The sequence below is a fragment of the Dysidea avara genome, chromosome 5 (assembly GCF_963678975.1).
Source record: "Dysidea avara chromosome 5, odDysAvar1.4, whole genome shotgun sequence".
Classification (NCBI taxonomy): Eukaryota; Metazoa; Porifera; class Demospongiae; order Dictyoceratida; family Dysideidae; genus Dysidea; species Dysidea avara.
This window is the reverse complement of record NC_089276.1, coordinates 3801275-3814289: the sequence shown is the minus strand read 5'-3', so window position 1 is coordinate 3814289 and position 13015 is coordinate 3801275. Positions and strand designations below refer to the sequence as shown.

The 13015-nt window shown below is 37.3% G+C and overlaps 1 protein-coding gene across 1 annotated transcript in view; it reads right to left on the bottom strand.

The window, feature by feature from the left end:
- The window catches only part of LOC136255725 (receptor-type tyrosine-protein phosphatase S-like), a 58210-nt gene extending 45198 nt beyond the window's left edge, over positions 1-13012 (bottom strand). Inside the window, exons 1-8 of the mRNA XM_066048560.1 lie at positions 12896-13012; positions 7291-7578; positions 4939-5127; positions 4702-4890; positions 4429-4617; positions 4158-4346; positions 3887-4075; positions 4-273 (exon numbers count right to left, since the gene is read on the bottom strand). Coding sequence (XP_065904632.1) covers positions 4-273; positions 3887-4075; positions 4158-4346; positions 4429-4617; positions 4702-4890; positions 4939-5127; positions 7291-7578; positions 12896-12968 — 1576 coding nt within the window. The 5' untranslated portion in view covers positions 12969-13012. The remainder of the gene's footprint in view (positions 1-3; positions 274-3886; positions 4076-4157; positions 4347-4428; positions 4618-4701; positions 4891-4938; positions 5128-7290; positions 7579-12895) is intronic.
- Between the last annotated feature and the right edge of the window lie 3 nt (positions 13013-13015).

Below are 13015 nucleotides of genomic sequence, written 5' to 3'. Positions count from 1 at the left end.
CACCAGTGATATTCAGTGAACCATAATATGACATGACACTACCGCCATCATTGGTAGCCACACATCGGTAGTTACCAGCATCTGTTAGTTGTAGGTTGTTGATTGTGAGCATATTAGTGTTTACTCCAGTAGCATTAGGTGAAATAGTGTCACCGACTCTCTCCCAATTATATGACGTTGCTCTGTCTGCTGCACAAGTTAATGTGACGTCTATAGGTTCACTTTCTAACATAACACTAATGTTCATTGGGTGAGCAGTAAAAGCTGGTGGTACTGCAAGAAAACATTTTAGTGAATTAATCACTTGTGACTGCTATATCACACTAGCAATATTTAGTCAGTAAGTATCATAAAATTACCACTGCCAATACATACAGGCCACTGGTACTACTTTACCATCATCAACCCTACCCACTACAATTTCCTCCTTATCAGAGGAATCCTTATTTGCATTGTTTTATTTGTGACCGTAAACAAAACTGAAAACAATGATGTTAGTTGGGGTACATCTGTTAGATGTTCAGATAGTGCTTCATGTAAGCTTCAAAGCAATGTACTTTGCTTTGTAAACATCACTGGTGAAATTAATAAGTCACGTTTTGGTGCATGCAACTTTACCAGACTTGTCACGATTGTATTTGTAAACAAAACAACGATGCTTCACGTTACTATACCAAGAGTATATAATGGGGAGGGAGAGTGTCAAACTGTGCCATATGCTGTGAAAAACGAGCCCGTAAAGTGTTATGGTCTTGTTCAAATGACTCAGTGATTTGTGTTGATTGGTGACCAATTATAATATATGCACAGTGGACACACTTCACATACGTGAGTACTGAATGAAAGAACAGTGTACTTGAAAAAACTATGGCACATCATGCAGAGAAACTCACCGTACAAAGAGAAAGACACAAGCAGCTAACCTGGAAAGCAAACATTGAGGTTTCATCATGGTCGAGATTTCATCATGGTCGCCACCCCCTGCCTTGATAGTTCTACTAACAAAAGTGACCTGTCTAAATGGAATTTCAGCCATTGTGATTTCATGCAGACCACCCGTCAAAACTTTTAAGGTTTAAATCTGAGCAATCAATGGTGGTCAGGTTTACACAGGCTCATTTTTCACAGCCTATTGTGCAGTTTGACACTCTCCATCCTCATTATTATACTCTTGATTATACCAAAATCGATGTATCACCCTCTTCAATAAAACACTTTTTTTTTGTAATTTATTTTAGTGGCACTTAAAGTATATCCAACCTCCCCTGCCTTCTTACCTACCACCCTGCTAGCAACTGGTTATGCCAGCTCAAGGTCTTGACTGCATCATGCCACCTCATGCAATCCTGTACACTGATATCTTACTGCATAAGTGGAAACTTTGAGTGATGAAGTATTTGCAAATTGTTGCAAGTGGTGATGTTTGAGGCCACATATATCACCTTTGCACAGCTTTAAACATGATAACATTGCTTTTTTACACATTTCATGTACAACTTTTGTCCCCTGAAAATTTATGTCTCCACCATCAACCAAAATCATTATTTGCCACCTGAATAAATTAAGGCTTGGAACTCTTACTGTATTTCTATATTAAAGCTGGGATTAAATATGTAACTACAGTCATTGAAAAAACTATTAGCGGAAAGAATCCGAAGATACTGAAGCTGCAATTTGCTGAAGCTCCCTAAACTTCCTACTCGTTTGTCTTTATTGAGTTACGCTTGTCTGAAGGCATCATGTAGGCAGTTAGTCAATCAGTAGAAAATAGCCTTTTTAAAAAATTCTGTAGCAACTAATTGGAAGCACTTTTTTGCTGCTTTATATGTATACATAAGAACCTTGTGTGGGAAGATCAATGCAAAAAACGGTTCAATAAAAGCCATACGGGCAGTTATAGAACACTTTGATAGACCCACAGTTCTATATCATGTAGTATATACCAGGCCTACTTGCAGGCTAATAGCCTGCTTTGAGTGACTACTTACTCATTCTGGCCAGTACAACCAACCCAGTCTAGGCTAATGGCCTGTATAGTCTCACGTTGCCAAACCAATACGCGCCAGGCACTTATCAATATCCTGATTATAAGCGCCGGCTGTAATTGGTCTGGTGACATTATGACCCATTACCAGTTCAGTAGCGCAGCATATGGTGCGTAAGTAATTAGTATAAATGGCGTGCGTATCCGTGAGGTTTATCTCTGTTGACGACGAAGGGCCACTGTTGCTAAGGAATAGTAGTGGTGAGTAGTGAGTGTAATAACCTGTCACTTGTGTTAGCTGTGTTATATAGAATAGTCCCAACACCAACATAATAAAATATTAGCCATTCATGGAACCAGCTACCGCCACGGCTATACTGTGCACGCCGCTACATTCCAGTAGAAATGGTAATGAGTCGTAATGTCACCAGACCAATTACAGCCGGTGCTTATAATCAGGATATCAATAAGCGCCTGGCGTATTGGTCTGGCAATGAGAGACTATAGCCTGTATTGCACTGGCCATGGCTGACCAGTCAACCCAACCAGTAACAATAGAACCACTGGATTTAATTTACAGACATACTTACAAGATTTTGATGATGGTTTTGTGGTCAAAGGCAATGATTGCCACGATATATTGATAGTATCGATATAACAAGTGGTTATATGATATGATATAGCTAATCAGTTATATCCAATAGTGGCGCCGCTTAGTATAATGATGTGGGGGAGGGTACTTGGCATTTAATTAAGTTATGTGTTGATGGTGTAATGTGGTAAACAAGCCAACCCCAAAGTAAACTGGGAGGTTTTAAGGTTTTTATGTAGTGCCAGCCACTTGTCTCAACTGTAAAGCAGTAGCAAAAGGCATTTAAAACCTGATAAACAAAAGTAGCTTTAGCTTGTGGTATACATCCAACTTAAATTTAAACTTACAATGAAGAGTATGTATATGTTTGTCTTGCAATGTTAGTTCTATATCATGATATATGTTCATATCGTTACATAAACCTTGGTGATATATGATATAGAGTTTTTCTATATTGTGGCAGCACTAGAATGTTCTTACTAAATTAGTTCACATAAACGAACGAGTCCTAGGAATATCACAGAAATACACTTATTATTAAGTACCACAATCAAAAACTTTTAGTCATTGAGAAGATTCTCTCGCCCATAATGCAGGCACATTGTGTCTACTCTACTGATGGTAAGACTACTCCGTAAGTTTCTAATTGTTTCGTGTGTCTTGTTTGTTGATGGTTCTCTATAACAGTTAAAGCACTGTGCTATATTTGTCTCTCGACCGCACCCTCATGTCATATTTTCGCAGTGCACAAGTGTAAGTGGTACTTTAACTGTTTTAATGTATGAATCCAGAGTTGTAATCAATAACCGTTTAACACAGTTTATCACGATCTGGAACACCACGATGGCAGTGAGAAAACTAGTGCTTACTCGTGATTAGCAGAAGGTTAATTTGTAGCCAATAACGTGATCTCTGAAAAAGTTCACCTTGACAGTTCGCCAAGTTCTGAACTATGTAGATGGTTTAGGCAGTAGTTGTGAGAACAAATTGCACTTGTGATTTTTGAATCACACAGAACAAGGGACTGTACGATTTGATTAACACACAAATGTAACTTTTAAAGTACACCTATATTACACTTTTAGGCATATGGTACCACTTAACGATTATACTCTGACAAGTCCTCACTACACTACCATTAACCATATACCCATCATTACATGTAAGGGTACAAGTATCTTCAAAAGAAAGATTCCATTCATTGGATCAGTGGGCACTGTACAGGGAGATGCACGAAAATGAATTGTCAAATAGGCTTCAGCAAAAGCACAAAAAGTACTCTTGAGTTATAAAATGGTATGTTTACTTACTTCTACTACAATTAGCCTCAGTTCCACTAAATGTCCCGTTACTCTGGCAGGTCCTCATGGCAGCACCATTTACCATATACCCCATTGCACATGTAAGGGTACAAGTATCTTCAAAAGAAAGAACTCCATCATCTCCCAGTGAACAACTGATCATTCCATTCATTGGATCAGTAGGCATTGTACAGGTGTCTGTATAAAAATGACTTGTCAAATAGGCTTCAGCAAAAGCACAAAAAGTACTCTTGAGTTATAAAATGGTATGTTTACTTACTTCTACTACAATTAGCCTCAGTTCCACTAAATGTCCCGTTACTCTGGCAGGTCCTCATGGCAGCACCATTTACCATATACCCCATTGCACATGTAAGGGTACAAGTATCTTCAAAAGAAAGAACTCCATCATCTCCCAGTGAACAACTGATCATTCCATTCATTGGATCAGTAGGCATTGTACAGGTGTCTGTATAAAAATGACTTGTCAAATAGGCTTCAGCAAAAGCACAAAAAGTACTCTTGAGTTATAAAATGATATGTTTACTTACTTCTACTACAATTAGCCTCAGTTCCACTAAATGCCCCGTTACTCTGGCAGGTCCTCATGGCAGCACCATTTACCATATACCCCATTGCACATGTAAGGGTACAAGTATCTTCAAAAGAAAGAACTCCATCATCTCCCAGTGAACAACTGATCATTCCATTCATTGGATCAGTAGGCATTGTACAGGTGTCTGTATAAAAATGACTTGTCAAATAGGCTTCAGCAGAAGCACAAAAAGTACTCTTTTGAGTTATAAAATGGTATGTTTACTTACTTCTACTACAATTAGCCTCAGTTCCATTAAACGTCCCATCACTCTGGCAGGTCCTCATGGCAGTACCATTTACCATATACCCCATTGCACATGTAAGGGTACAAGTATCTTCATAAGAAAGAACTCCATCATCTCCCAATGGACAATTGAGCATTCCATTTATAGCATTAGCAGGCATTGGACAAGTAACTGCAAAAGACCTCAATGACTTACAAAGTGTAAAATACTATATGTTACCTCTACTACACACAGCATCAGTGCCAGTCCATGTACTATTACTCTGACAGGTCCTTGTGGCAGTATCATTTAGCATATAACCAGTATCACACAGGTAACTACAAGTGTCCCCAGCATTAAGATCACTGTCACCTCCAAATGAACAATCAAGCATTCCATTCATAGGAGGAGTGAGGTCAGGACAGGCAACTGGAAGCAACACAACAGTGTATATAAGTGTACTGATAATTACATACATAAGTACATAAATAATTGTGCTAGTACACAAGTTACATAACATAGTACACCAATCTCTTCCACAGCCAGTGCTAGTAAAAAACTACTCATGTAAGATAGCTATATAGTAATTTACAAACATATGTACAATTTGAATCATTGTTAAGATCATAGAAATAATGCCAGGGAATAAGAGTATATAGTTTATTTTCGCAAGGTACAACTTTTCAACAATTTTTCACAAGGATGCTGTTCGAGCAAGAACTTGCACCTCGCAGCATATACTGGAATCAGATAAAGGTGTATCACTAGTAGTGGTCCATAAAACTTTTATTGACAACTTTTTCTTACAGCAGTGAAAACAAAGAGTCACAGCTATTTAGTACATTAGAGAAACTTTAGTTAACAATGCAGGTTATTATTTAGGAGGAGCGATGCTTGGAATAAAGTCTGGTCAGGTTCCAACCATGTGAATTAATTGCTATGAACTTGTTTTGCTGTGAACATGTTTTGATAGTTGTCTTGTCATTTACATCTTTACAATACCACAAATATATCAGATAGGGTGAGCAAACTCTTTGGTAGACAAGAGGTCTCTGGAATCTCAAGTGAGCTGTGATACTGTAACAAGTCAATCAACTGGGAGGAAAGTGTATGATAGTAATGTGCGATATGTATCAGTATATCGTGATACTCATTCTGTATCATGATACCAATATGCACCTCACATATTGATATTTTGATTGCATAATCATGGAATTATGTAGGTCTGGTTTTGTGAAATTTACTGGATTCTTTAAGCTAGTAATGTAACAGTGTAATAGAGAAATAGCTGGCACTACAGTAGAACCTCTCTATTATGGACATTTTGGGACCCAGAATTTTTGGCCATTATTTGCTGTAATATAGAGGTTTGTGTCCTTAACTCTTAAACCTTCGGGGAATGTGTGTTTACACAATATGGGCACACACGGCGACACTAGGTGGGGTAACTTAATTCTTGCAGCCTACAAATATGCATCGATTAAAAGTTGTTCACTCGAAGAAAGTTAAATGAACACTGTAACTACAGTTGCTTACTTGTTATGAAGCGATGAACAGTGACTATAGTTGCGTCTCAGTGTTTCAAAATTCTTGCCACATGTTTAATTTTGATTGTGGGTTTACTCACATATGGCCTGACAGAAAATTTAACGGAGAATCAAATGGATGTTGTCGCAAGGTGATAGGAGCAACCACCATCGAGTTATCGACCATTTTATAAAAGTATGTAAAGGGTTTGCGTGTTTCCTTACCGAAAAGTTATTTTCACAGCTAGTTTTGGCCTCACCATTTAACATTGGGGTAAAACCTTAGGTATCATTTTAGTGTAGCCGGACTGTTTACTAATTTCCTGGACTGTTTACTAATTTCCTGGACTCTTGGACTTAGGGTTCTTCTACAACGTGCACAGTGTATTGATAACCGTATCGGTGACTACACAGCTGCTAGATACAAATATGCTCTTTCAGATGCATCGCACATCACTAGTGTATAATATTGAGGAATTGTAATTGGGATGATGTACAGCATTCAGTCACTCATGATAATAGGATTTATATGCTCCTCATGATGAACTAGAAATGACTGGAGGGCACATGTGTAGGACTTGGTAGCATGGTATATAGGTAGAGTTATCAGCTCTAATAAGGCTAAGGCATTAGGCTAAATTGTAATTCACCTTGCTCCATGCTCTTAAACTTTTGGTACATCTACCCACACAACCAGAAATCCTGTGGGCTCTGGAATTACCTACTCATGTAGGATTAGGGTAAGTTTAGTGAGTGACTTGGACTGGGATTCTGGAGTCAGTGTATAGTCTGATGTGCCATACATACACCAAAAGAAGAACCAACATTTTTAACAAATATGCAACAGATCTCTGAAGGTTTGATAAGGAAACTGGTGCCATGGAAACTTTTACCAGCTGTAAAGCATGCCATGAACTGACTGGGAACAGTTAATACTGCCACTAGCCCACAAGGCTCAGGAAAAGCCATTGAACCTGTGTGCCAGCAGGTTGGGTGTGGTGTCTGGGTACCCTCCCATAATTCATGTGTTCGTACATCAGTATATACACATGTGTATATTACTAACCTGATATTAACACAGTGTTGTTACTGGTGACACTCACGTCTCCAGTTGTAGCTGTACAGCTGATATTTGCACCATCATCCTCACTCTGAATAACTCTAGTAATATTTTGTGTCATATTCCCATTAGCAAAACAGGCAGAAGGGCAACTCCAGTTATAGGCAGTGCTTTCATTAGCAAAACTTGCATTAGAAAAATTTACATAACATGATAACATCACTGTGTCCCTACCAGCCATATAAGGACCACTGGGATTAGTAACGATGGTAACTGAGAACTGTCCATTAGCATCTACAACAAGATATTACATTAGCAGATGAAACATTTGTACAGAACAATTACACACAAAATTCTCTAGTAGTTAGTACAGGCCAATGCTGTGTTGAACCAGCAATACAGGTACAAGGTAAACGTAATTTAAAAAAATTATAATTGAGTAGGAATCATATAATAAAACGTAATGAACTAAGGGAGCTACAGCTATACTAGTGGACATTTAACTCTTGCTTCAGTCTAGCTAGTCAACAGTACAGTCATGATAGAAGTAAGGATTAACTAACATTGCTGCAAATGTATAGGAGACCTCCTTTTTTCATGGCTTTGTCCCTGTAATATTTCCAACTTTTCTCCTTATACTTGTTTGTTTACTTTATGACTGGTGAACCAGAGCATATAGCACATCAAAGAAAACAATGATGCCAAACTTACTAAAAAAATTAATCGTGTGACTAACTGACTATCAATAACTGAAAAGTGACATGGTTATTCCACTTCTGTGTTCCACCCTATACAACATTACAGATGAAGAACATTATGAGAAACACCTTTGTAATCATTCCACTCAGTATATGAAAAATGCAGACTCCAAGCACAATGAAGCCATTATCTCACTACCCATGAATACCTACACAGTAGCTAGTGGAGTAAGAAATGTGTTGGACACAAAGGAGAATGAAGTAAATCCACTATTGTAGCTGTGGCAGTAGGCAAAAAGCATGTTGAGCCCAAGCAAGGATGTGTCCAGGTCTAGAGCAGTGGTGGCTCCAAGAAACAGGCCAGAAGGTTTAGGATAGAATGTGTGAGGCCTTAGTTTCCATCAGATTTGTAGTGGTTGATAAGTGGTAGTGGTGGCTATTTTATGTGAGTGGTGGCTGGTCCTAACCACTGCCGGTACATCTCTGCCTAAGTGACATTGAACAGTGAAGAAATTACACAAACCTGTAGGCTTAATCATAGTTGAGGCTGAAGACATCAACTACACATAGGCATTAGAAATTAGAAGCACATTTCGGTTTGATTTCACTGCCAAGAAGTCAAGTTATCATGGAGGTAAGGGTGTTCCAGTGATATTTTATGGTTATGATCCCTACAATACAGTACTAGTGTGTACTGTATGATTAAACCTAACTATGTCGTTGTATGTATGTCATACAGAAGATCTACATACTAAAATCCAAGCGTCCTGATTATCAAAGGTCCGCCTAAATTCTTACTCATTAAATTGTACAGTATATGAATTATGGCATTGCATGGGTCTCCCTATTGGCAAGTGTCCACAGTATAAGGTTCCATTTAAGGCCAATTAAAATTTCTGAGTCTGACTAAATTCATGCATTGGTAGAGCAAAATTATACATATTTTGTAATGGTAATATTATGCAACCCATACCATACCAATTAAGGGGAATACCAACACACATCCTGTTGGTGACCACATGTGATGTGATAACGTAAAATATAATACCCTATTTCCTTACTGGCTATTAGAGTTTAATTGTTTGAATACATGTTAATAATGTTTACATTCAACTTGGCAGACATCAAATGGAAACAATAAAGTGGCTGTACTTTCTTACAACATGTGCTGGAAACATAACATGACATGTCTTAATCCTCATTAATTAGGTATTCTTATATTCAGGGGCCTGAATATATGTACATCAGTAGGCAGCACCAACATAGGTTAATGGATGGAGAAAATTTCAGGATTGTATCCTTTTTGAACACCAAATCCAAGATGGCCTTACCAGAGAGGAGTTCAGAATTACGTCAATAAAAATTGTGTAGTCCCTACTTTCTGTATTCTATTCATCAGTAATTCTATTATATGTTTCCTATAACACTGTATAATCAATGGATAACACCAAGATGGTACTAATTCTTATAGGATCATTGTATATCCCATTTACCATCATCTACTAGTACATAACTTTGTGTGCTTGTGTGAAGTGTGGGGCTGATATATGCATACATGTATGAATTAGGAACAAGTTTACAATAGTCTTTCAAGCATGCTGTGGTCTCTAGAAGGCTTTGCTAAAAAGCACCTGAGGAATACTGAAAAGTTATAGAATCAGTAAGAGATAGATCACACTCTATGCTGGTTACAGACAACTAAAGGTCTCTGTGTATAGTAAATGGAAGAGACATTTAACACCTTAGCATTTGCTTACATAAGATATTACTGGCAGCAAATAAGTGAATAAATAAAATAATAATAATACTTAATTGGCTGACAACACAATACTCCTACAAACTTGTACTAAAATTATTACACTTGTTTATAGTTTACATGGAGACTTGACAATATTTATAAGAGAATTCTTTTGTCACATTGCAGACACAGCAAGACTAAAGTATTGACTGTTTAGTTTGTTATTTTTGGCCACAGCTGTCCTTTTGAAGTGTTCATTTTACCATCTCCAAGTACTAGTGAACAAACTTTTGATCAATGTGTAGTTGTAGGCTATAAGGTTAAAGGGTTAAATTACTAATAATTGCATGTGCATAGATCAAACGAATAAGAGTGCTATGATTTCCATGTAGTACAGCAAAAGGAAATACAGGTGTATGGAAAATACAACACTGTTGGTCATGTGTGTAACATTTTAAATCACCAGATCTAGAAGTAGCCAAAATGATGCTATTTGTTTGTTTTATGACCAAACTTGTACATAGACAATTGTCTGATGGCTGAAAAGTGACACAGTTCGAGTCTACAAAATGAATGCTCTGAACAAAGAGCATTTTATACCAGTTAAAATACCGCCACATTTTTGCAGTATGAAAAAAATAGCACTCTGGTGTGGTCTTGAGCCAAATACAGCACTCGGCTTTATGTATTAGTCTCTTGCCCACCCATGCCCTCGTGATATTTTTTCCATATTGCACTTGTGGCGGTGCTTTAACTAGTATATATATTGACGGCATCTTTGAGCGAAATATTTCTGACCTCATTAATTAAGCAAGTGGCTACAAATAGCAAATCTTTCTTTGTTTTTACATCAGATAAAGTTTTGAATGGCAACTTAGCTAAAAGAAATTCTAGTGATAGATTCATAAGTGTTGTCAAATTTTAGGAAATCTATTGTCACATGTTTTCGTGTTAGTGACACTAATAATCATATATAGTCAATTTCAGGTTGCTTGCAAACGCAATAGAACAATTCTGACACACGATATTCGCACACATGAGCTATTTCTTTACAACCAAGCTCCTGGACTCCTTTTAATAACTCATCATCTATGCTCATTATCTTAGATTGTTAGACAATGACAGGTGCTTACTGAGCAAGCCGTTCAGCACATTTAACCATTCAAGTAGCCTTCATGTGATCATGTACGTGTGCGAATTAAAGCTCATTTGCATTTTGCAAGTGACTGTAGATTTTGGATACTTATGAAACTTATACGTACAGCTGGGCAATATTTCAATATAATATTATTGGCAATATCGCAATATTGAACTATACAATATATCGTGTTGAGGTAAATTATAGAATAGGGCCATAATAATATCGTCTAAACAATATAATCACCAACATCGTCTAATTATACCTGGCTAGTGGGTGTGTTTCTTGCATTTGCTATATACCTACAAGGAAAGGCAATTCAATTATGGGTAAATTCCAGTTGTTGTCTGGCACCATTTCACTTTCAATGATATAATATGATGTAATAATGTGTTAAGTAATGTTACTAGTCTCACTGCTTGAAAAATTTAATTACAACTCATCAATATTATCAAGATATTATTTTAATCATATCATGAATATAAGCTTGTCAATGTATCAAATAGCATTATTTTCAGTATTGTTCAGGACTACTTATATGTAGCTACTGTGTCAGATTTTGCTCAACAATAAGAAAAGCCTTCTCACAGATCCCTAGTGGGATAGCATTAACCAACTCCAATTTGTTTATGATTAGTACAAGGGCTCAACAAATTCTGGCACCTGTTGCTGTCTGTATGTTATTGATTAAACATTTCCATTACTGTAATAACATCAAAGAGTGATCTGATGTGTTTGGGCAATACAAGTTGAACCAAATGTGATATCACAAATTAACACTAATGTCCAAATGAATGAAGTTTATATCAATAGTTAGTCAAAAGTACTCAAACAACAAACCCACAGCCCAGCCATACAGTATTAGAGAAAGCACACAGCACTAATTAACACCTGTAGATTATCCACATTAATACATAGAAATTATTGTCATAACGAGCACCCTTGGATAAGAGCAGTGGCTTACATTAGAATAAGCAAGTGCTGAGTGGTTGTTAACGACCCAAAAACACAAAAAGTTGTGTATGAGATCCCAAACATATAAGTGGTTCAATAAGTACTGAATTAGTATTTCAATAAATATTTGTAAATACAAGATTTATCACTTACTTGTGCAGGAGACCACAGAAACAGAAGTAAACTTTGCACAGAGAAATTCAGAAGATACCTACTAGTCAATAATCCAAACAGTCATTGTGTCCCATCGATGTAACGCATCAGCATCAGTTGCTTTTTGTCTCGTACGCCTGAACTATGAGGCTAAGTCATCATAGAATTCTGTAACTAGTAGACTCTGCAGAACTGAACTCATAAAGCAAACATGTGTGTATGTGATCATATTTATCAGTTCTCAGATGAGTGCACAAGTTTCCTAAGTCATTGGCAACCACTTGACAAGCACTGATAGAGCTCTGCATATGAATGCTATTAACTCCATGATGTAACCTGATCTATATATATATATATTATACCAGCCAAGTTAGGGGTAAAACTAAGAAGAGGGTATAACAAGATGACCAGATAAGAAACTCAGTTAAAATCTAGCATAGCACATACCCAAACATCAAGCGTTGTGAATGCATTTCTTTTTCCAGTGTGCAGCACACATCAGGGTATGCTATATGTATAATATAGCTTGGTTTGCTTTCCAGAGAAACAGACTTAGGTTCTGCAAGGCCAGAGAATAAACATCAAGACAAAAGCTCCTGGCAGCAGGAAGTCTCCCTGATTTAGTTCACTCTTTTACTGTGTTAGTGTACAAATTACTCGTTTTGTCACGTACACTATTTTGTTAGCAAGGCATATTTCGCCATCTCATTTCAACCTTATATGGAAGTGTTAAGCAGCATCAAATCAATTTATCGCATGGCTAATTAACAAATATAAAACTCTTTGTCGCTGCTAAACTTTACCGATAACACAAACTCATCAAAAGGATAGCTTATTGCTTTCTAAAGGATAAGACAAAAAAAAAATATATTAAACTTGAGCAAACTAGCTGAATCAGCAGTGAGGTACACGTACAATGTTTAAACTTACAAAGCGCAGTGGTCAGGAACAGCACGGCTGTAATCACTACTCGAGACATCTTCCCCGTCGAAGTGACCTCCATTGTGTGCGAGTCCAGCCGCTAAAACACGCCTACTTTGTCCACCTGCA